The sequence below is a fragment of the Sylvia atricapilla genome, chromosome 26 (assembly GCF_009819655.1).
Source record: "Sylvia atricapilla isolate bSylAtr1 chromosome 26, bSylAtr1.pri, whole genome shotgun sequence".
NCBI classification, from domain to species: Eukaryota; Metazoa; Chordata; class Aves; order Passeriformes; family Sylviidae; genus Sylvia; species Sylvia atricapilla.
In genome coordinates this window covers 2,132,284-2,148,774 of record NC_089165.1, presented here as the reverse complement: position 1 = coordinate 2,148,774, position 16,491 = coordinate 2,132,284, and the positions used below count along the sequence as shown (strand labels likewise).

Sequence of the window (16,491 nt, the reverse complement as noted above, 5' to 3'; positions counted from 1 at the left end):
TAATCTGTATCTGTGTCTGCCTGTAAGGATGGTGAATGTTATTTAATGGTACATGGGTAAATCGTGAAGCCTGATAGGATGAATCATGATGAGCAACACATGCAACTTGTTGCCATTTTTGCTCTGTTTCACAGATTTGGGTTTGATTTCACTTATCAGTGCTCTGGTGGATGTTAGTACTTGGCAATATTAGGATAGCAAACAGAAAAATCTCACATATATTAAGTCCTGCATTTTCACACGACAGATCTTCATTGATTAATTTTTAAATTGGTCCCAGAAAGCACTTAGTGAGATATTGCAATTTGCACTTTATTGGCATTACATGGCACTATTCCTTGCTCCAGCTCAGCAAAATATATTCTTAAGTGTAAGTAAGTGCCATTGATATCAATGGAATTATTCATATTCTTAAAATTAAACATATGCTTAAACATTTCAGGGAGCTGAGACAGCTGGTCTCTTGTTGAAGGCCTATTTAAATAAATGCAGCATCTACAGCAGATTGTGAAATTTATAAGCCCATCCACAACTTAATGTTGGATATTTCAGCATTTCAGGTAAATATTCACCTTTTGTTAAATATTTGTGCCAAAGAAGCGAAGGGTGACATTTCACTGCAATCCAGTTTTATGTTTGAGCACATCTGGGAAGAACCTCTGCAGAACTGAGCTCACGAATAGGGACAGAAGTGACTTAATGTTCATAGAAAGTGAACAAAAAAACCAGTGGAGACCGACCCTAATTGAAACCACCTTTCGAGCTGTAATGGGAAGGCACAGTAAAATTAATCCTTCCATTTTAGGTATTTTGATAGCAGCCATTAGTAGAGAGTTGAAGTTATTCAAACCACTTCGCCAGACAGAAAGGAGCTGCTTGTTTTTCTTCTGCCAGCAGCAGTGAGAATGTCTTCCCAAGTGGAACCAAACCACGGGGGTTTATAGAAACAGCTGAAGAGATTATTTGATCTTTTGATTAAAACCTCATTTTTTGGTCAGCTGGTTTATTTGCCCAGGTAATGGCTGTGCTTCTTCTTCCCCACATCTTTGTGATCCCTGGTTAAACCCAGCCCTGACTGTGGGTGCAGCTCAGAAGAACACAGGCAGGGACCTCGACACCCTGCAAAAACAGTGACACAGCATTCCCTGGAATATAGTGGCAGTATTCCCTATCAGCTAGTCAGGACCTTATAGCTTCTACCTCTCCAGAACAGCCATCAATATTTATGAAATCCTGGCATTTATGGTTAATTTTGTCTTCTAAGAAAAGTGGACAACAAGGATGTAGGGAAAACAATGAGAGAAAAAAATAAAATAATAAAAAAAAAATAGTATCTTTCCTAGCAGTTGTGAAATGCATGGGACAGGACTACAAGACCCCAAGTTGGAAATCCTGTGTCAAACCTCAAAAGTTACACTGCGAGTTGAAAAGACAAGACTTTTAAAAGTAATAATTCTTGCAGCTTATCTCTTTCCTTCCTGAGTATCTCAGCCCTTTGTGTTCATGGTCTCAAACTTTTGACTGCAGACATGGGAGATTAAAACTAAACATAAAATCTAACTTGCATCAATGTTGGTTTCACATGACTCGAGCAGAAGGTTCTTTAAACCAGTCCTGAAGATTGCCAGGCTGGCACTGTAATTCCAGGACTGTGTGACATCCATTCCCTGTTTCAAAACTAGCCTGTCCTTTCTCTCTGAGGCACTTTAACAAATACAGATCTTTTCCAAAAGGCATAAGCGACACTCCAGTGAAGCAATTTCTTTTCCTGGCATTGTTAAGAGCAGGGACTGAGTTATTATTAATTACTTTTGCATTATTTATGCAGGTCTATGAATGTGCAATATCTTTTACAGATAAATCACTCTGCCTTGAAGAGTTTCCAGCCTGCCAGACAGATCCTGGGAATCTGAAACAGCGGGAGGCAACTGGTGCAGCAGAACAGGTAAATGTTAATCCTTGATGCTGCAGGACTGGTGCCTTATCAACGTTTTTCTTTCGTTTGTTTTGCAATTGCACCAAATAGACTCGACTGATGCTGTTGTTTCCCAACCTCTTTAATCTGGCATCAGCTGACAGCAGCAGCCTCCATCCTCTTCCTCATTCCCGCTCCTTCTCTTGCCTCTCTTTTTGTGGTTTCTTTTTGCAGCCACGTGGAGAACCAAAGCAGGGCAATGATGTGGCAAAATTAAGGAGAGGTTTCTATTTGGCCAGTCCCAGCCTGGCTCCCTGAGCACGGCGGTTTGCAGGTCCGCCTTCCCTCCCTGCCTGTTATCCTGTGCTGGTGTCACACCCGTCACACCCCCACTGCCGAGGATCCTCCGTGGGACACAGGGAACCCTCACAACTCCCCAGCCTGTCGAGAAGGGGTCACTGCCCCCTCTCACCCCCCGAGAAGTTCCCCATTCACTCTTCTGGCCATCCCTTCATCCCCCTGACAGTTTTTAGGGTGTTTGTCAGCTCTGCACCACAGACTGCAGCATTGGCTCCCTGGCAGGAAGGGCAGAGCATCCCCAGCAGCTCGGGGACATTTTGGAGGTGCAGACCCAGCCTCTGTGCAGCCTGGGGATGCCCAGACCGCCGTCACAGGCTGGTTTTGGGGCTTCATTGCTTCCTCAGGCTGCAGCCCTGCTCCGAGCAGGAGGCCCAGCCTTGGACGCTGCCGCCCTTTTAAAGCTGCTTTGTGGGTTTCTTTTCTCTCTTTCTTTTTCTTTTTCTTTTTTTTTTTTTTTTTACCCCAACAGGTTCCCAGGGCTGGGGATTCAGCTTCTGGCCTCATCCAGAAATCCCCGAGGGTTTCAGATCCCCACGAGGCCTCTCAATGTCTTGATCTGCTTGAATAGGCATTTTTAACGCGGCCCCGGCTGTCATCGGGGCCTGTTACAGTCACTCAACTGCAGCAACATTGTTCTCCCGGCAGCAGCGCCGGGGACACCTCCCTTATTTCCATAGTGCACGGGGGAATTTGGCCACCGGGCCGAGCATCCCACCGCGGCTCGGTGGCCGGAGGTGGCCAATTAGCCCCGCTCGCCCCCGGCCCAGCCCTTCATCCCCCCGGCCGCTCTCAGCATCTCCAGCCCGCGGGGCTGCTGGCGCCTGTCCATCTCGGCGGGTCCTGCCGGAGGTGAAGGTGACCCCCTTTTCCTGTGCCAGGGGCTCCCTGGCAACGCCGCCTTTTCTTTGGAAGCGGCCTCCTCCACCCCCTGACGGGGCTCGGGGCTGTGAAAGCCCCGCTGCACTTTTGAACTTGCTGCCGGCGCGTTCAGTGGCTGCGCGGGGCAGCGGCGGCGGCGGGGCCGGGCCCAGCGGGGACCCGGTGCAATTGCCCAGAAGTTATTAATAGGCTGGGGAAGAATGTGATGGGCCGGGGAAAGGGTGAGGAGGGGGGAGAGCGGCACGGAGGGTCAGCGAAAGGGAGACGGGGTGATGAGGGGAGAGGTGGGAGTGGTGGCACGCAGCGGGGACAAAGAGGTGAAGAGACGAGATGGGCACCAGGACGGGCAGACAGGGGCATGCACAGGCTGGAGACGCGAGTTCCCAGTGCACTGCACCTTGTGCAGGTGTCTGGGGGCTGGCCATGCTGGAGGAGAGGTGTCTGACCCCAGAGCTGGGGGACGGAGAGAACAGAGGGACCGGGCCTGGGAGTCCAGTCCGTGGCAAAGCATCCCTCTCCCAGGATGAAATATTGCTCGGGGTTCATGAGCCAAATTTGCCATCTAGTGGCCCTGGGGACCATTGCAGAGGGAGCCACGAGACAGCCGCGACCATGGAAGAAGGCACTGCCCATCACCCTCTCCTCGAAGATAAAATCCAGAGTGCCCCTGTTGTTACTTTACTCGCAGGGGCCCAAGAATTGTCCCTGAAGTGACATTACCTTGGTGTGGCTGCGTTGCAGGGAGCCAGCCTCAGCCACCCGCCAGCCTTGGTGTCCCCTAGCCGCAGTCCCCGCAGGCTGGGCCAGGACCCAGACTCACCACAAGGCTCAGCTTGTCGCTGTGAGCAGCAAGGTTTTGGGGACAGGAGAGTGTTCCATGGCTGTGAGAGCAACAGTGTGAGCAACCTGGATAGCACAGTACTGTCTTTCCCTGAGGTTTTACCTCTCTTTGTTCCTGCAAAGGTAATGACATTTTTATCTAATGTCATAGAATCAGAGACTCCCAGAATATCCTGAGCTGGGAGGGACCCTCAGGGATCATCAGTGCAGCCCCTGTCCCTGCCCAGACACCCAACAATCCCACCCTGAGCATCCCTGAGAGCCTTGTCCAAACCCTCCTGGAGCTCTGGCACCTTGGGGCTGGGACCATTCCCTGGGGAGCCTGGGCAGTGCCCCAGCACCCTCGGGGGGAAGAACCTTTCCCTGAGCTCCAGCCCAGCCCTGGCACAGCTCCAGCCCTTCCTGGGCTCCTGTCCCTGTCCCAGAGCAGAGCTCAGCCCCTGCCCCTCCGCCTCCCCTCAGGAGGAGCTGCAGCCCCCGAGGAGCCTCCCCTCAGTCTCCTCTGCTCCAGCTGGACGAGCCAAGTGCCCTCAGCCTCTCCTCAGACCCTTCCCCAGCTCCGTGTCCCTCCTTTGGACACTCTCCAACAGCTTTGGATCCTTCTGGTCTTGTGGTGCCCAAAGTGCCCCCGGCACTGGGGTGAGGCTGCCCCAGTCAGAGCAGGGTGGGACAATCCCCTCCTTCAGCCAGCTTTGACCATCCTGGCTCCTTACCTCATCCTGCCCCCAGACGGCTCTTCCAGAAATCAGAGGAGTCTCCAAGTTACCTTTGTGGCCTTTGGAGACCCGCAGCTGGGGAGGAACAAGGGCCACTGGGGTTTGAGGAAGGGGAAGAGCCTGGGGCAGGGCACCCCAGGACCTGGGCCAGCAGAGCCTCTTTTGGGCTGTCACCCAGGATGTCTCTTTATAAACAGCTCTCCCTCAGTCAGAGAGAGATTTGCCCCCCTGTCTATGGGAGTGACTGGCAGATGAGAGGATGGGGTGCAGTCAGAGGAACAAAAATGGGCTTCAGTATAAGTCAGTGTCCACAGCTTTAATGCACAGCTCTCCTGAGTGAGACTACATACATCAATAAATAGAGTTAATAATAATAATTAGAGCAGCCCCAACAAACCCAGCTGTCACCAGTTTGGCTTCAGTGTTCTCCACTGTGCCCTTGTCAGCAAGGGGTGCTGGTGCTTGACTGACACAGAGGACACAGAAGCAGAACCGTGTCCCTCCCCTCCTCGTGGGGATCTGCTGGAGGAGATCTCCAGCTCCCTGAACACCAGTCTGGGCAGAGCCTTCCAAGGCACCTGTGGGCTCCTACCTTGCTTCATGCCCAGCATCACGAGGCCTCAGCTGTTCCCTGCCCCCTCCACTACCATGCTGCCCCTGCCTGAGGAACAGGAGGAACACAACCGAGATGTTTCCTGTGTGAGCATTGCACACCCCGTGGCCCAGGGAGTTCTGAGGGCACCCAGCTCTAGCACTGCTTGTGAGGTTCCTCCAGGGTGACATAGGGCACCACAACAGGCCACGAGTCGCTGGGCCAGTATTCCAGCTTTGGCTTGAACGAGGGCATCTCGTAGCTGACGTCGAAGTAAATGACCAGCGGGCAGCAGTACAGCAGGGACAAGGCTATCAGCACGTGCCTGCCAAGGAAACAAAAAACCTGTGTTGGACAGAGGGATCTCTGCCTGCTGGCATGGTCACCCTCAGGCTGCAGCCCCCAAAGGTCCCACGAGGGCTGCAGGGAGTGTGGGTCCTGCAGGGTTTGTGCCTGCAGGGAAATCCTGGCAGAGCTCTGTGAGCTGGCCTGGGGACAATTCCTGGTGCAGAGGGGTTGGGGTAACATAGGGGCCTCCTTCTTACCATTCCCTTTTTCCTGGCTGCATTGTCTGTCCCAGGCATCCCAGTGCTTTGTGAGGATGGATCTGACAGTGCAGCACTTGCAGCCCCCAAACAAAGCTCTGCCTTTCAGTTCGGCTGCTAAAGTAACCCCAAGGACATCGCACTTCACACAGCAGCCCGGGAGCAGCCACAGCCCTTTGGGAGCAGCTGCCCACCTGGAGGGATCTCTGGAACCATTTCACTTGCAAAACAGTGCTTGGCTGGTGTGGAGGAGGAAGGGGACATTAAACAGTGGTTAGGGCTGAATCCTTGGGCTGAGTGAGGAGAAATACCCATAGTGACAGAAAAGGGAGAGAGGGTGGGGAAATAATGCAGGTGAGTGTTTCATCCCAGCTGCTGTTTCTCTGCTGTGGACCTTTCAGCCCAGGAAATGTTTGGCCTGGGGTTCCTGGAGCCCTTACCAGAAGCTGTGGAAGTAGGGGAAGTTGATGGCCTGCCAGAGCCAGCAGAGCCACCGGTCACTGATCCAGCTGGTGATGGCCAGTGCCCACCACATCACCATGACCGCGGCCATCCGGTGAACCCGTTTGTCATTGCACCTGGAGGACACAGTGAGGGACAGGGAGCACAGTAATCATGTTGGAAGGGAAAGGAGTTTTAAAGAGGGCTGGTTCCTGCCTGCACATGCAGCAGTGCAAACCCCAGCAGGCTCCTTCTGGGGAGTATTCCTCAGGATTCCATAGGAACTGTCTAAGTGTGGCTCTGGGGAGGGGATTTCTGACTTCCTGGGTGTGAGGATGGTGCTGGGAGATGCCAAAGCAGTCCTGTCTTTCTCTCTACACCCTGGTGGGTTCTCCCAGCCCCACACTAGCTCCCAAATGCCCCACAAAGGGGAAGGAGCTGCAGAGATGGCAGTTAAGGGGGAGAATAATGGACTCATAGAGCTGTAATGGCTGGAAAAGACCTGTAAGATCATCATGTCCAACTGTTAACCCAGCACCACCACCATGTTCAGCACAACACCCTGTCCTCAAATGCCACATCCACAGGCGTTTTGAAAACTTCCAGGGATGATGACTCCACCACTGTCCCCTGGGTTGTCCCCACTCTGTGCGGCCACCTGGGCCAGGTGCCCTTCTTGTACCCCACTGCCCACAGTCCTGTCTGGGCCTCTGCCTGGCCCCTCCAGTACGTGTGATAGGGGAAGACCTGGGCTCAATGCACTGTTGAGGACAGTCACTGCCCGACAGGAGCACAGCTGGGCCTGCAGGTCAGCCCTGAGCCCCCTCCTTACTTCTTGAGCTCCCTCCAGGTCATGTAGAGCAGGTGGAAGGCGATGCAGTTGAGCGCGTAGGCATTGAGGGTCGGCTTGACAAAAGACATCAAGGTGCTAATCACGGTGGTGATCCCAGTCAGCCAGAAGAAATGCCTCCTGAGGGGAATTTGGAGTGAGTGTCAGTGCCCCCAGGGCTCACAGGAGGGGAGGGTAAGGATAGGGAAGGTCCTGCTCCTGTCCTGAGAGGGGAAAAGCTTCTCCAGCATCCCTTGTCTGTTTGCACGTGGCTGACCTCAGTGTCTGGGGTCCTGGCAGGAAGGCTGAGGTGGCAGCCCCCAGTGGGTCTGTGCACAGCCCAGGAGGCAGCTCCTGCACTTCCATGGTGGTGCCAGGGATGAGGCAAAGGCAGGGAGCTCTGCACAGCGAAGGGCTGCCAGGCAGGACTGTGCAAACACCGATTTGGGCTCCCTGAGCAACAATAGGGCTCAGAGGGGCTTTTCACATGCAAATCTCTTCCCAAGTCCTTTCCCTCTCTCCCAGCCGCGTCTCCACGGTGAACTCCTGGTGACCTCCTGTTCGGCATGGGAAGAGCAGACTTGGAGCAGGTCTTTGCAAGGAACTGGGCTGGCTCAGAGGGCTCTAGCCAGGAGGGGACATCCTCTGACTAAAGCCCTGCTGGGTTCCCATTTCTGCTGGTCCATGCCCTCCCAGTGGCCCCATCCCTTCTGCTGGGCTCCTCCAGCCCAGCCAGCCCTCCTTAAAACGAGGGGTGTAACCCTCTTGTCCTATGGGAAACCCCCTCAGCCTTGAGGGAGAGCTCTCTGTGGATGACAGAGGATGCTGCAACAGATTGACAGTGTGAGTAATTGAATGTTAATGTTCAGGAACGTTTCATTTCCTAATTAATTTTGAAATTCTCCATGCAAAGTTTGCACTGCAATGACACAAACACAAACAGCTCCAGTTGAGAGGAGCCTGGCACAGGAGGGTTTTGACTTTTCCTCTGTCAGCACCAAAAGGAGGGCCTGGTCCTAAAGCCCTTCAGTGACCTCAGAGCTGACCCTTTGCAGGGGAACTGGGGGATCTATGGGTCACTACACCTCAGTGACAGTGTCCCATCCCTCCCCTCAGAGCCTGCACCATGTCCCTCTGTGCCATACCTGGTCTTGATGCACTTGGGGAAGTAAGCCTGTGGGTACCAGAAGGAATAAGCCACAGCCAGTGTCCAGAGGATGGAGAGCTCATCCAAGAGCTGTCCCACGTAGCTCAGGGTCATGTGGAAGTACATGGAGAAGGCACCTGCAAGGAGCAAGGACACCTTGAGATGACAAAGCTCCATCCTCCCACAAGCCCTTGGGGAGCCATTTCTGAAGATACAGCATTCCTGAAGAGCAGGGCATGGATTTTGGTGTTCAGGGGGGCTGGGCTGGGTCAATCCAGTCACACCATGGGTAATTACAGGGGCTGGAAGCTGCATATCCACAGCAGGCAGGAATCATGGGCTGCAGGCTTCAAACAGACCTGGCTGCTTGGTTGCCCACCTGAGTTTTCCCTGTGCTTTGGCCACTGACACCCTCCAAAGGGCTCGTGTTGGGTAGTCTGGCAACCTGTCTGGTCTTCCCACAACACTGGCACCCACCTACAAGGAGCAGCAGCCCCGAGACAAAGTAGAGGGGCACAGCTTTCTTCTGGCAGTACTCCCGGTTCAGGTACAGCAGTGCAGGAGACAGCACAAAGAAGCTCACATTACTGATCTGGAAAACAAGAAGCACACTCAGCTCCTGGGCAATCCCCGTCCCACCACGTGCCTCAGTATCTCTGTGTGTGAGGGGGATCCTGATCTCCAGCACAGAGCCTCGTGTGGAAGCAGAGGCTGCTCTGGGCACAAGGAGATGTCTCTGAGGTGTGTCTCCAGAAGTCAGGCTGGGAATGGAAGGGCAGCTCTTGCTGTGGCAGCAGTGGCTGCAGACATCTCTGCCCTCCCTCTGGGGAGGTGAACTGCTGTGTCCCTTTTGAGTGATGCTGGTTTATCTTCAGCTGCCCAGTGCCTCCAAGCAACTCCTCTGCTTGCAGCCATCTCTCTCTCATGTCAGCCCAGATCCTCCAGGAGCTGCCTGCATGGCCCCTGACCCTTCCAGCCAGCAGTGATTCCTCTGTGAGGGGTTGGAAGGGTGTGAGGAGCTCGGCCAGCACAACAAGCCATGGTCAGCAAAACATCCTGAGCTGGGAGTGGGTGTGGTGGAGAGCAGCAGGATGAGCAGGACATCAGTAGGTGGGAACAGGCAGGACTGTGGTGGCATCCTGTGGTGTCAGGTGTGAAGCCACCTGGCCTGGGGAGAGAGGTGTTTTGGACACTGGTAATTACATGAGGTCATAAACCTCCTCTAAACACACCTGGCAAATGAACACAGAGGAATTATTCTGCTCTGGTTTCCAACTCCGCAAAATTCCTCCTTTGATGGACTTAGATTATTCTGGGGAGGACGGGATGGTGCTGGAGCAGTGGATGGTGCTAGGGAGCAGGGGATGATGCTGGGGCTCAGGCTGAAGGTGCTGGTGCTTCAGAGAGAGGAGATGCTGATGGGCAGAATGTGGGAGCTGGGGAGGAGCAGCGAGTGCCCAAAGCCTGGACCTGTCTGCTGGGCCAGGCCTGCTCCACCCTGCAGCACGGGGGAGGGAAATCTCAACTAATTTAATTACCCTCTGTGGGTTCCTACCCTTCCTTTTTCGCCTGACTTTGCAAGCTCAGGGAAGGGATATCACTGGGAAGCACGGCCTCCCAGGGGAAAATGGGTTTTGCTTATGAAGTGTTGGGATTGTGGTGCTGCATTTACCTGCCAGACAGCTCTTTGGGGCTCTGGAGCCATCTGCTGAAGTGCCATTTGGCAAAGCACCAGGGTAACTTTTATCTCAGCCTAACAATCCTTTTCCTTTCATCTTCCAGCTCCATGCTGACCCAGACCCCATGCCTGGAATTTCGCATCCCCAGCTGGAGTCTCCCCCGCCTCAGCAGCACCAGGTAAATTGCAAAATCGGTGCTGAGCTTGTGGTGTCCCCTGGGATCCCAGTTTATGGTAACAGGGCTGCAAATCACTGGGATGCTGTCATCTCTCTGGAACACACCCTCTCCTATTCCAGAGGGAAACACAATTCACGCCTAATGTGAGATCTCTATTCCCTTAAACACCGGAGATTCATCTTGATTTTCCCTGAGGCTTCCGTGAGACAAGTTGATGCTCCCATTAGCAGCAGTTCTCAGGCCGAATGTATCGGTTTTCCACAGGTGCTTAGAGCCAAATCCAGGCCAATTCCCACTCCAGCCATGAAAAGAGAAGTGCTGCTCCCGCTTGCACCCTCGAGGTCAAATTGTTCAGAAACGACTGAGAAATCAAACCATGTGTTCAAGCAACAACCATGCTTCAAACATTTCTTTTCCCCTGAAATGATTAAGTAGGCTTTTGGAAGGTAAGCAGGGATAGCAAGGAGAAGGAAAACGCTTGCAAAACAGGCAGGAGAGTGCGAGTGGCAGCACGCATTCAGTGAGGAGACAGGGAGAGAAGAGCTCTGGATCCCTGAGCACCGGGCATTGCAACAGTGCCATTAATTACATGATAGCTGTGTTATCACTTAATTAATTCGGGAACGGGATGTGCAAGATCAGATAGCAGAGAGGAGGGATAACCAGGGGAACCGTGCCAATAGGGTCAGGAAGATAAACGGGATTCCTTGCAGAGTAGCCAAGCTGGGAGCTTAGGGGACAGCTCCCACCCCTGTGGGGGACACGGGGTTTTCATCACTCGTTGGCTCCAAGCACTGATTTGTAAACGCCGACTTTCTGTCTTCCCTCTGGGATGTGGCAAGCTCCGTGTCAGACGTGGTTAGGAGGGTTTTGCTCCCAGGACACCCATTAGAAATTTTTCTGGAGTTTCTGCTAGGTCTAGGACCCGCTAGCACAGCTTCTGTTTCAACCTCTCTGGTGACACTGGCCGGGATGCACCAGATGCCCCTGCCCGGGATGTCGGGGAGATACGGGAGTGGTGATGGAGCCAAGGTGTGATAGGACAAGTGGGAGGCCCCCTGCCTGAGCTCCCAGCCTGTCCCACTCCCCAGTAAATGTGAGTTATTGCTCTAGACGCCTCAGCTGGGCACAACTGTTTGCTTCTCTTCCTGGGAGAGAAGTGAGTGACCAGCAACACGGCTCTAATCCTGGTGCATTAATAGGATCATTGGGAAGACCCCAATTTCTGCAACTCCAGCCTGAGCTGGAGAGACAGAACCTTCACCTGTTACAGGTGGGGTCAACCTCTGCTATGGATTCAGGCAGGAGGTGCTGGTTTAAGCACAGCAGCAGTGCAATGGCAGCAGAGGCTGCTCCTCACTCCAGCCAGGCATTTTCTGCAGTGGACGGAGATTCCTGCAGGACTCGTGGCTGGGAGTTCATTGTCACTCACAGTGAACCAGCTTTAGCTGACAGAGGAGCCCACAGGGCCAGAGACAGAGGTCAACACCTCTGAGGCTCTCCAGACCTGTGCAGCAAGTTCCTAAAGCCAGACCTGGGTTGTAGGGGATGAGGCTGCTGTGCACAACTTTCTGGGCAGGGAAGAGAGCCATGGGATTAGTGAGAATGTGAGAGGGCCAGGACACCCCACACAGCCCTGCCACTACCACTGAGCCCTTCTCTGGCAGATCTGCACCCTTTATTTCACTACTCAATGGAGCATCTGCGAGCTCTGGGTGTGAGCAGCATCAGAGCTGCTGCAAAGAGACTCTGCTGAGGATGTGGGTGTCATTAGCAGCATCCTGGATCAGTCATTTCAGCAAAGAAAGGAGGGTAGAAAGACAAGTCCCTGACTGATGACCCTCCTGGAGCACAATTCTGCTCTCCCCCGAGCAGCCAGAAGACAATAAATTTCTGGGTCACTGAGTCACTATAAATAGAGCTTTGTTGCTGAACTGCATCCAGCCATGAGCCACCATGTATTACTAGGTACTTAAAGGTACTGTTTACATTCTTTTCTCATACCCCTGGTGCTTATTTCTAATAAAAAGCATTGAAGCCAAGGAGGCCTGAGAGAGTGTGGCTGGCACAGAGCAATCCCCAGCAGCACATTTGCTGCTGCTGGCACAAAACAGCTCTGCTCCAGCCCCGGGCAGGGCTGGGAGGAAGACATTGAAGAGGATTCTCTGTGAGGAAACCCTGCTGATTTAGTGATCCACGAGGCTTGGGTAGAGCTGGCTGGGTTCCCAGCTAGCCTAAAACTCTGGAAAATTGACACTGAGGTAAATACTGGTATAATTAATTCAGGGCAGTAACGCTTGCTGCAGAGAGGCAGCAACATGAATACAGGGAACAAATGAATGTGGAGAAGAAGAGAAGATGCAGGTTTTTAAGATCACGCCTGGGATAATGCCCTGAGCCCCAGCTGGATCTGCAGGATGCAGCCAGCAGGGATAGCAACAGATCTCTGCCTGGTCAGATTTCTGTAATCCCCCATTTAAGGCACATCACAAGGAATCTGATCCTGGGGGACATCCCAGAGCAGGAAGGGGGGATCCCTGTGCTGCTGCGGAGGGTGAGACCCAGGCTGTGCTGCTGAGGAGGGGGTGATCCCCATGTCAGTGATGCTCCTGCTCACTTTGGGTGACAAGGTCTGGCCCTGAGCACAGCACAGGCTTGGGGCTGTTGGGAGGTGCTCAGGTAAGGGCAGATTTTAGGAAGGTTTGCTCCTCTGTCCTTGTCTGGACAGGAGGTCACCAGCCAGCCTAAGGCAGGCAGCTGACACGGCAGAGTTAGATTCCTGCTGCTCAGGAATCACATCCTAAGACAGAATTTTCTCCCTCCCTTCCTGCACTCTGCTAATCTCCTGAGCTTGGCAAAAAGGACATCAGTGCAGGGACCATAAAAAGCTCTTTCTCTGCTGAGGAAGAGGGGCCCAGTGTCATATAGAGGAGAACAAGGGCAAGTCCAACCGCTAGAAAAAAAAAATCCTGCAGGGTTTGCTTGCCCATATCCCTTGGTCCCTCAGTACCACACTCATTTTTATCTGCATTGAGACATGCATTTTCATGATTTTCCTCACTGTGCCTGAGTCCCACACAATGAGAATTCATCCCAACAAGCTCAGGGGTGTGGTATGGAAACCTGGGACATGGCTGTGGCTAGCAGGGACCTCCCTCCAGGACTGGGCACCTGAGTGAGATTTTCAGGAGTAGCCACAGAAACCTGTGCCATAAAATGACCCAGGCAGCTGAGAGTTAATGTTTTATGGGAATTAGAGGGTCTACAAGAATTAGTCATGCATCTGGCCACACCAGCTGGTGTCCAGCAGAGGAGTCAGACACTGAAGTGCTTTTGAAGAGCTCCTGAGATAGTTGTTGGTGTGATAAGGATTCTGAGCCACTTTGTCAGTTTGGCTGTAAATGGTATCTCAGCTCCAAAGATGTGTTTAAAAAAATGCTGCCTTATGTATCAAACTAGGATGTGAGGCAAATTTATCTCCTGGAAGGAATTCAGACCAAAACCAGAACCTTCACTTTCAGGCTTCATGCTCTTGGTGGAAATCAGCCCCTCTCCAGTGCTGGCAGTGACTCTCTCAAACACAGAGACTTCGGGCACTTCCAGCTGCATTTAGAATGGTTTGGGCTGGAAGGGACCTTAAAGATCATCTCACACCCCTTGCCATGTGCAATGTTCCACTCAAGCAGGTTGCTCCAAGCCCTAAGAGCTGAGAGGCTCATGTGAGTATTGGGTGATTTCTGTATCCTCCTGCTCTGCACCTCTGAGCCCATGCAGCAGCAGCAGTGAGCACAAACAGCACAAAACACCCAGCTGGGTCCCACAGGGAAGCAGGATCAGGTCTGGACTGGCAGATCTGTCTTTGTTGAGTGCCTCAAAGAGCAGTGACTACACACAGCCCCCTCCTCTGAGACCCTGGCTGGGCGATTAGAGCCTGCAAGACTCGGGCTGGGGAATTATCGTTATTACAGGTAATTTATTAAAACCAGGAAATGCTTTTAAAAAAAAAGAGGAAGAGCCATTTCCATGAGAACAAGATCTTCTAGTGTTAGACAGTAATTGCCAAAAGTTGTAAACAAGGCCTGTGGAAGGCTGTAAATCCACATGCCTCACACCCCCGGGAGCTTTTAATTGCTCTGAGGGAGCAGGATGTGCTCGGAGAGGCCGCTTATCTCCCAGCCCTCTGCAGGCAGGCATGGATGCTCCAGCCATGCTGCAGCCAAGGCCCTGGCACTGGGTGGAAAAGGATCACAGGAGGTGAAACTGGCTCATGCATCAGCTTCCCTCTGTGCCGAGTTCCGTATTCCCAACCTGCCTGACACGGTTCATGGAAGTGCTGCCTCTCGTTTTGCCACTCCTTTACATTTAGCTGGAATACATGAGCCTTGTGTGGGACTTACCCTGGTTGGCAGTAGAGCTGCAGGACTGGTATAACAGGAACTCAGAGATCTGGGCTGTGAAGGAGCTCTGCCAGAGTTTTCTCCCTGGGAATCACCCCCACACACACACCAGAAGCACCCCCGACCCCAGCACGTTTTGGGGAGCCACTGTCGCAAGCAACGAAAGTCCCGTGATTTACCTGCAGCTCAGAAAACGCTCCCCATACCAGCACCCTCCAGCACCAGGAAGTTCAAAGGAGCGAGGAGGAGGAAAGAAAACAGGGATGTCCCGTCCTGTCTGGAGCCCAAAAGCAGCTTCTGGGTGCCTGGAGCCGGCCCCAGCCTCCCTCAGCACTCACGGTGTTGTAGTACTCGGCAATCACCGCCGAGCGCACGAAGTTGCTCTCACACCAGTCCACCTCGGCACTCTGGTAGGAAAATATGCTCGGCATCGTCAGGCACCTCGGGAAAAAGGACAGGAGCAGGTTAGTGGTGGGCACAGGGGAGCAGAGGGCTGCACACCCAAAGGGGACCCCGCTCCTCACACGTGTGGCACCAGCCAGCCCAGCACAGCGCCTTACCCGGCTACCGAGGACCCATCCTCTTCCCAGCACACATCCTACTGCACAATAGTTCCTCTCCCCTCGATGCAGGAGTTTCAAATCGCCCCAGAAAATGCTCTTGGACTCTGAGGATGGTCACCAATCCATGGCATTAACATCTCCCATCAGGTGCCATTGCTGCCATGGGACGCTTCCCCATTTCAACCCAGTCCTTGTCACCTCGTCTTCTCCCTTCTCCTCACTTTCTTTATGACTCAGACCTTCCTGCCAGGAGGACTTCCCTGTGCTCTGTGAGGTACCTCTGGGGAGTGGACAACCCTACAGAGGTTGGTGCTCATTGGCTCTGTTCTCCACTGTCGCTCCTCAGCATCTTTCTGAGGGCTGGAACTCGGCTCATGGGAGCTCAGCCCTGGAGCACCAGCACAGACCCTGGGCATTACCAGAGTCCTGAGGCACTGGGAGCACTGGGAGCACTGGGAGGTGCCTCTTCCCTCTGATTTGGATTTCACTTGGAGTTCCCTCCCTGTCAATCTCCACTCTGGTTTGCCAGTGAGAGGGATCAGAGTTTGACACCTCGAATGGGTTCTCCACTGCCAGACCCAACTCTGGTACCACTGCAGCTGCCAATGGGACTCCAAACAAAAAGAAAATCTAACCCTCTGCCTGTTATTTTTTTTTCCCGGGTGAAAATCTTTCCTGTCCTCATTGTTTCTCAGCACCCTTTCATTAATTTGAAAAAGCAGTTCTGATCTTATTTTTATCAGAAGTTTCCTATTTGCCGTATTTTTTTCAGATCCTTGAGACTTTAGAGCTGTTTTTGAAGACAGGTGCCAGCTTTAGAGGCATCTGGAAGCACAGTACCTGGATTTTTGGTACAAAAAAGAGATGGAAATTCCCTGGAGCTGAGCAGTTCAGTCCCTGGATGTGGTGTGGGAGTAACCCAGCCACCCGTGTGCTCCAGCCCTGCAGAGTGAGCAGGTTTGGGGTGCCACCAGGCAGGTACTGAGGTGAGACTGCCTCAGTGGCATCTCTAAGCTCCAGAGGCACTGGTGGCAAACAGTTTTCTTTGCTTCTCTTTGAAAATCTTTTCAGCTCTAATGCAGGGAAGGGAAGTTTGTCTCAAACCCTCTCATCAGTTGGCGATGTTCTTGAGGAGAAACTCCCCGTTTGCAGCGGGGTGAGCAGAGCCACCACCGTGTCCAGCAGTCCCCTGGGTGTGCAGCAGGGAGGGACTCCCACAGCTCCCTCTGCCTCCCTTCCCAAGCAGTTCAAAGGGACAAAACACAGGAGTGGAACACAACACAAACGAGCTCGTCTGCAGCTCCTGCCCCGACCAGACAGACCGACTGGAGGGTGAACCCCCACAGTTAACGACGGCCTCTCCTTAATCCTGGCTGGCTGCTTCCCAGAGCAGCTGAGACCAGCTGCAGG

General features: G+C 53.2%; 1 protein-coding gene across 1 annotated transcript; it reads right to left on the bottom strand.

The window, feature by feature from the left end:
• Positions 1 to 5,022: 5,022 nt before the first annotated feature.
• On the bottom strand, positions 5,023 to 15,535 carry ACER1 (alkaline ceramidase 1). Its single transcript, XM_066336341.1, has 7 exons — positions 15,079 to 15,535; positions 14,857 to 14,959; positions 8,742 to 8,856; positions 8,263 to 8,401; positions 7,121 to 7,258; positions 6,288 to 6,425; positions 5,023 to 5,627 (listed from the first exon to the last, which is right to left on the bottom strand). The coding sequence occupies exons 2-7, from the start codon at positions 14,947 to 14,949 to the stop codon at positions 5,459 to 5,461; spliced, it is 792 nt and encodes a 263-aa protein (XP_066192438.1). The 5' UTR covers positions 14,950 to 14,959; positions 15,079 to 15,535; the 3' UTR covers positions 5,023 to 5,458.
• Positions 15,536 to 16,491: the final 956 nt, after the last annotated feature.

Coding starts and splice junctions, on each gene's coding strand:
- ACER1 (XM_066336341.1), bottom strand. CDS start 14,949: ATGCCGAGCATATTTTCCTACCAGAGTGCCGAGGTGGACTGGTGTGAG. Junction 8,402..8,741: donor GGGGCTGCTGCTCCTTGTAG/GTGGGTGCCAGT, acceptor TGCTCCTTGCAG/GTGCCTTCTCCATGTACTTC. Junction 6,426..7,120: donor ACCTGGAGGGAGCTCAAGAA/GTAAGGAGGGGG, acceptor TGTGTCCTCCAG/GTGCAATGACAAACGGGTTC.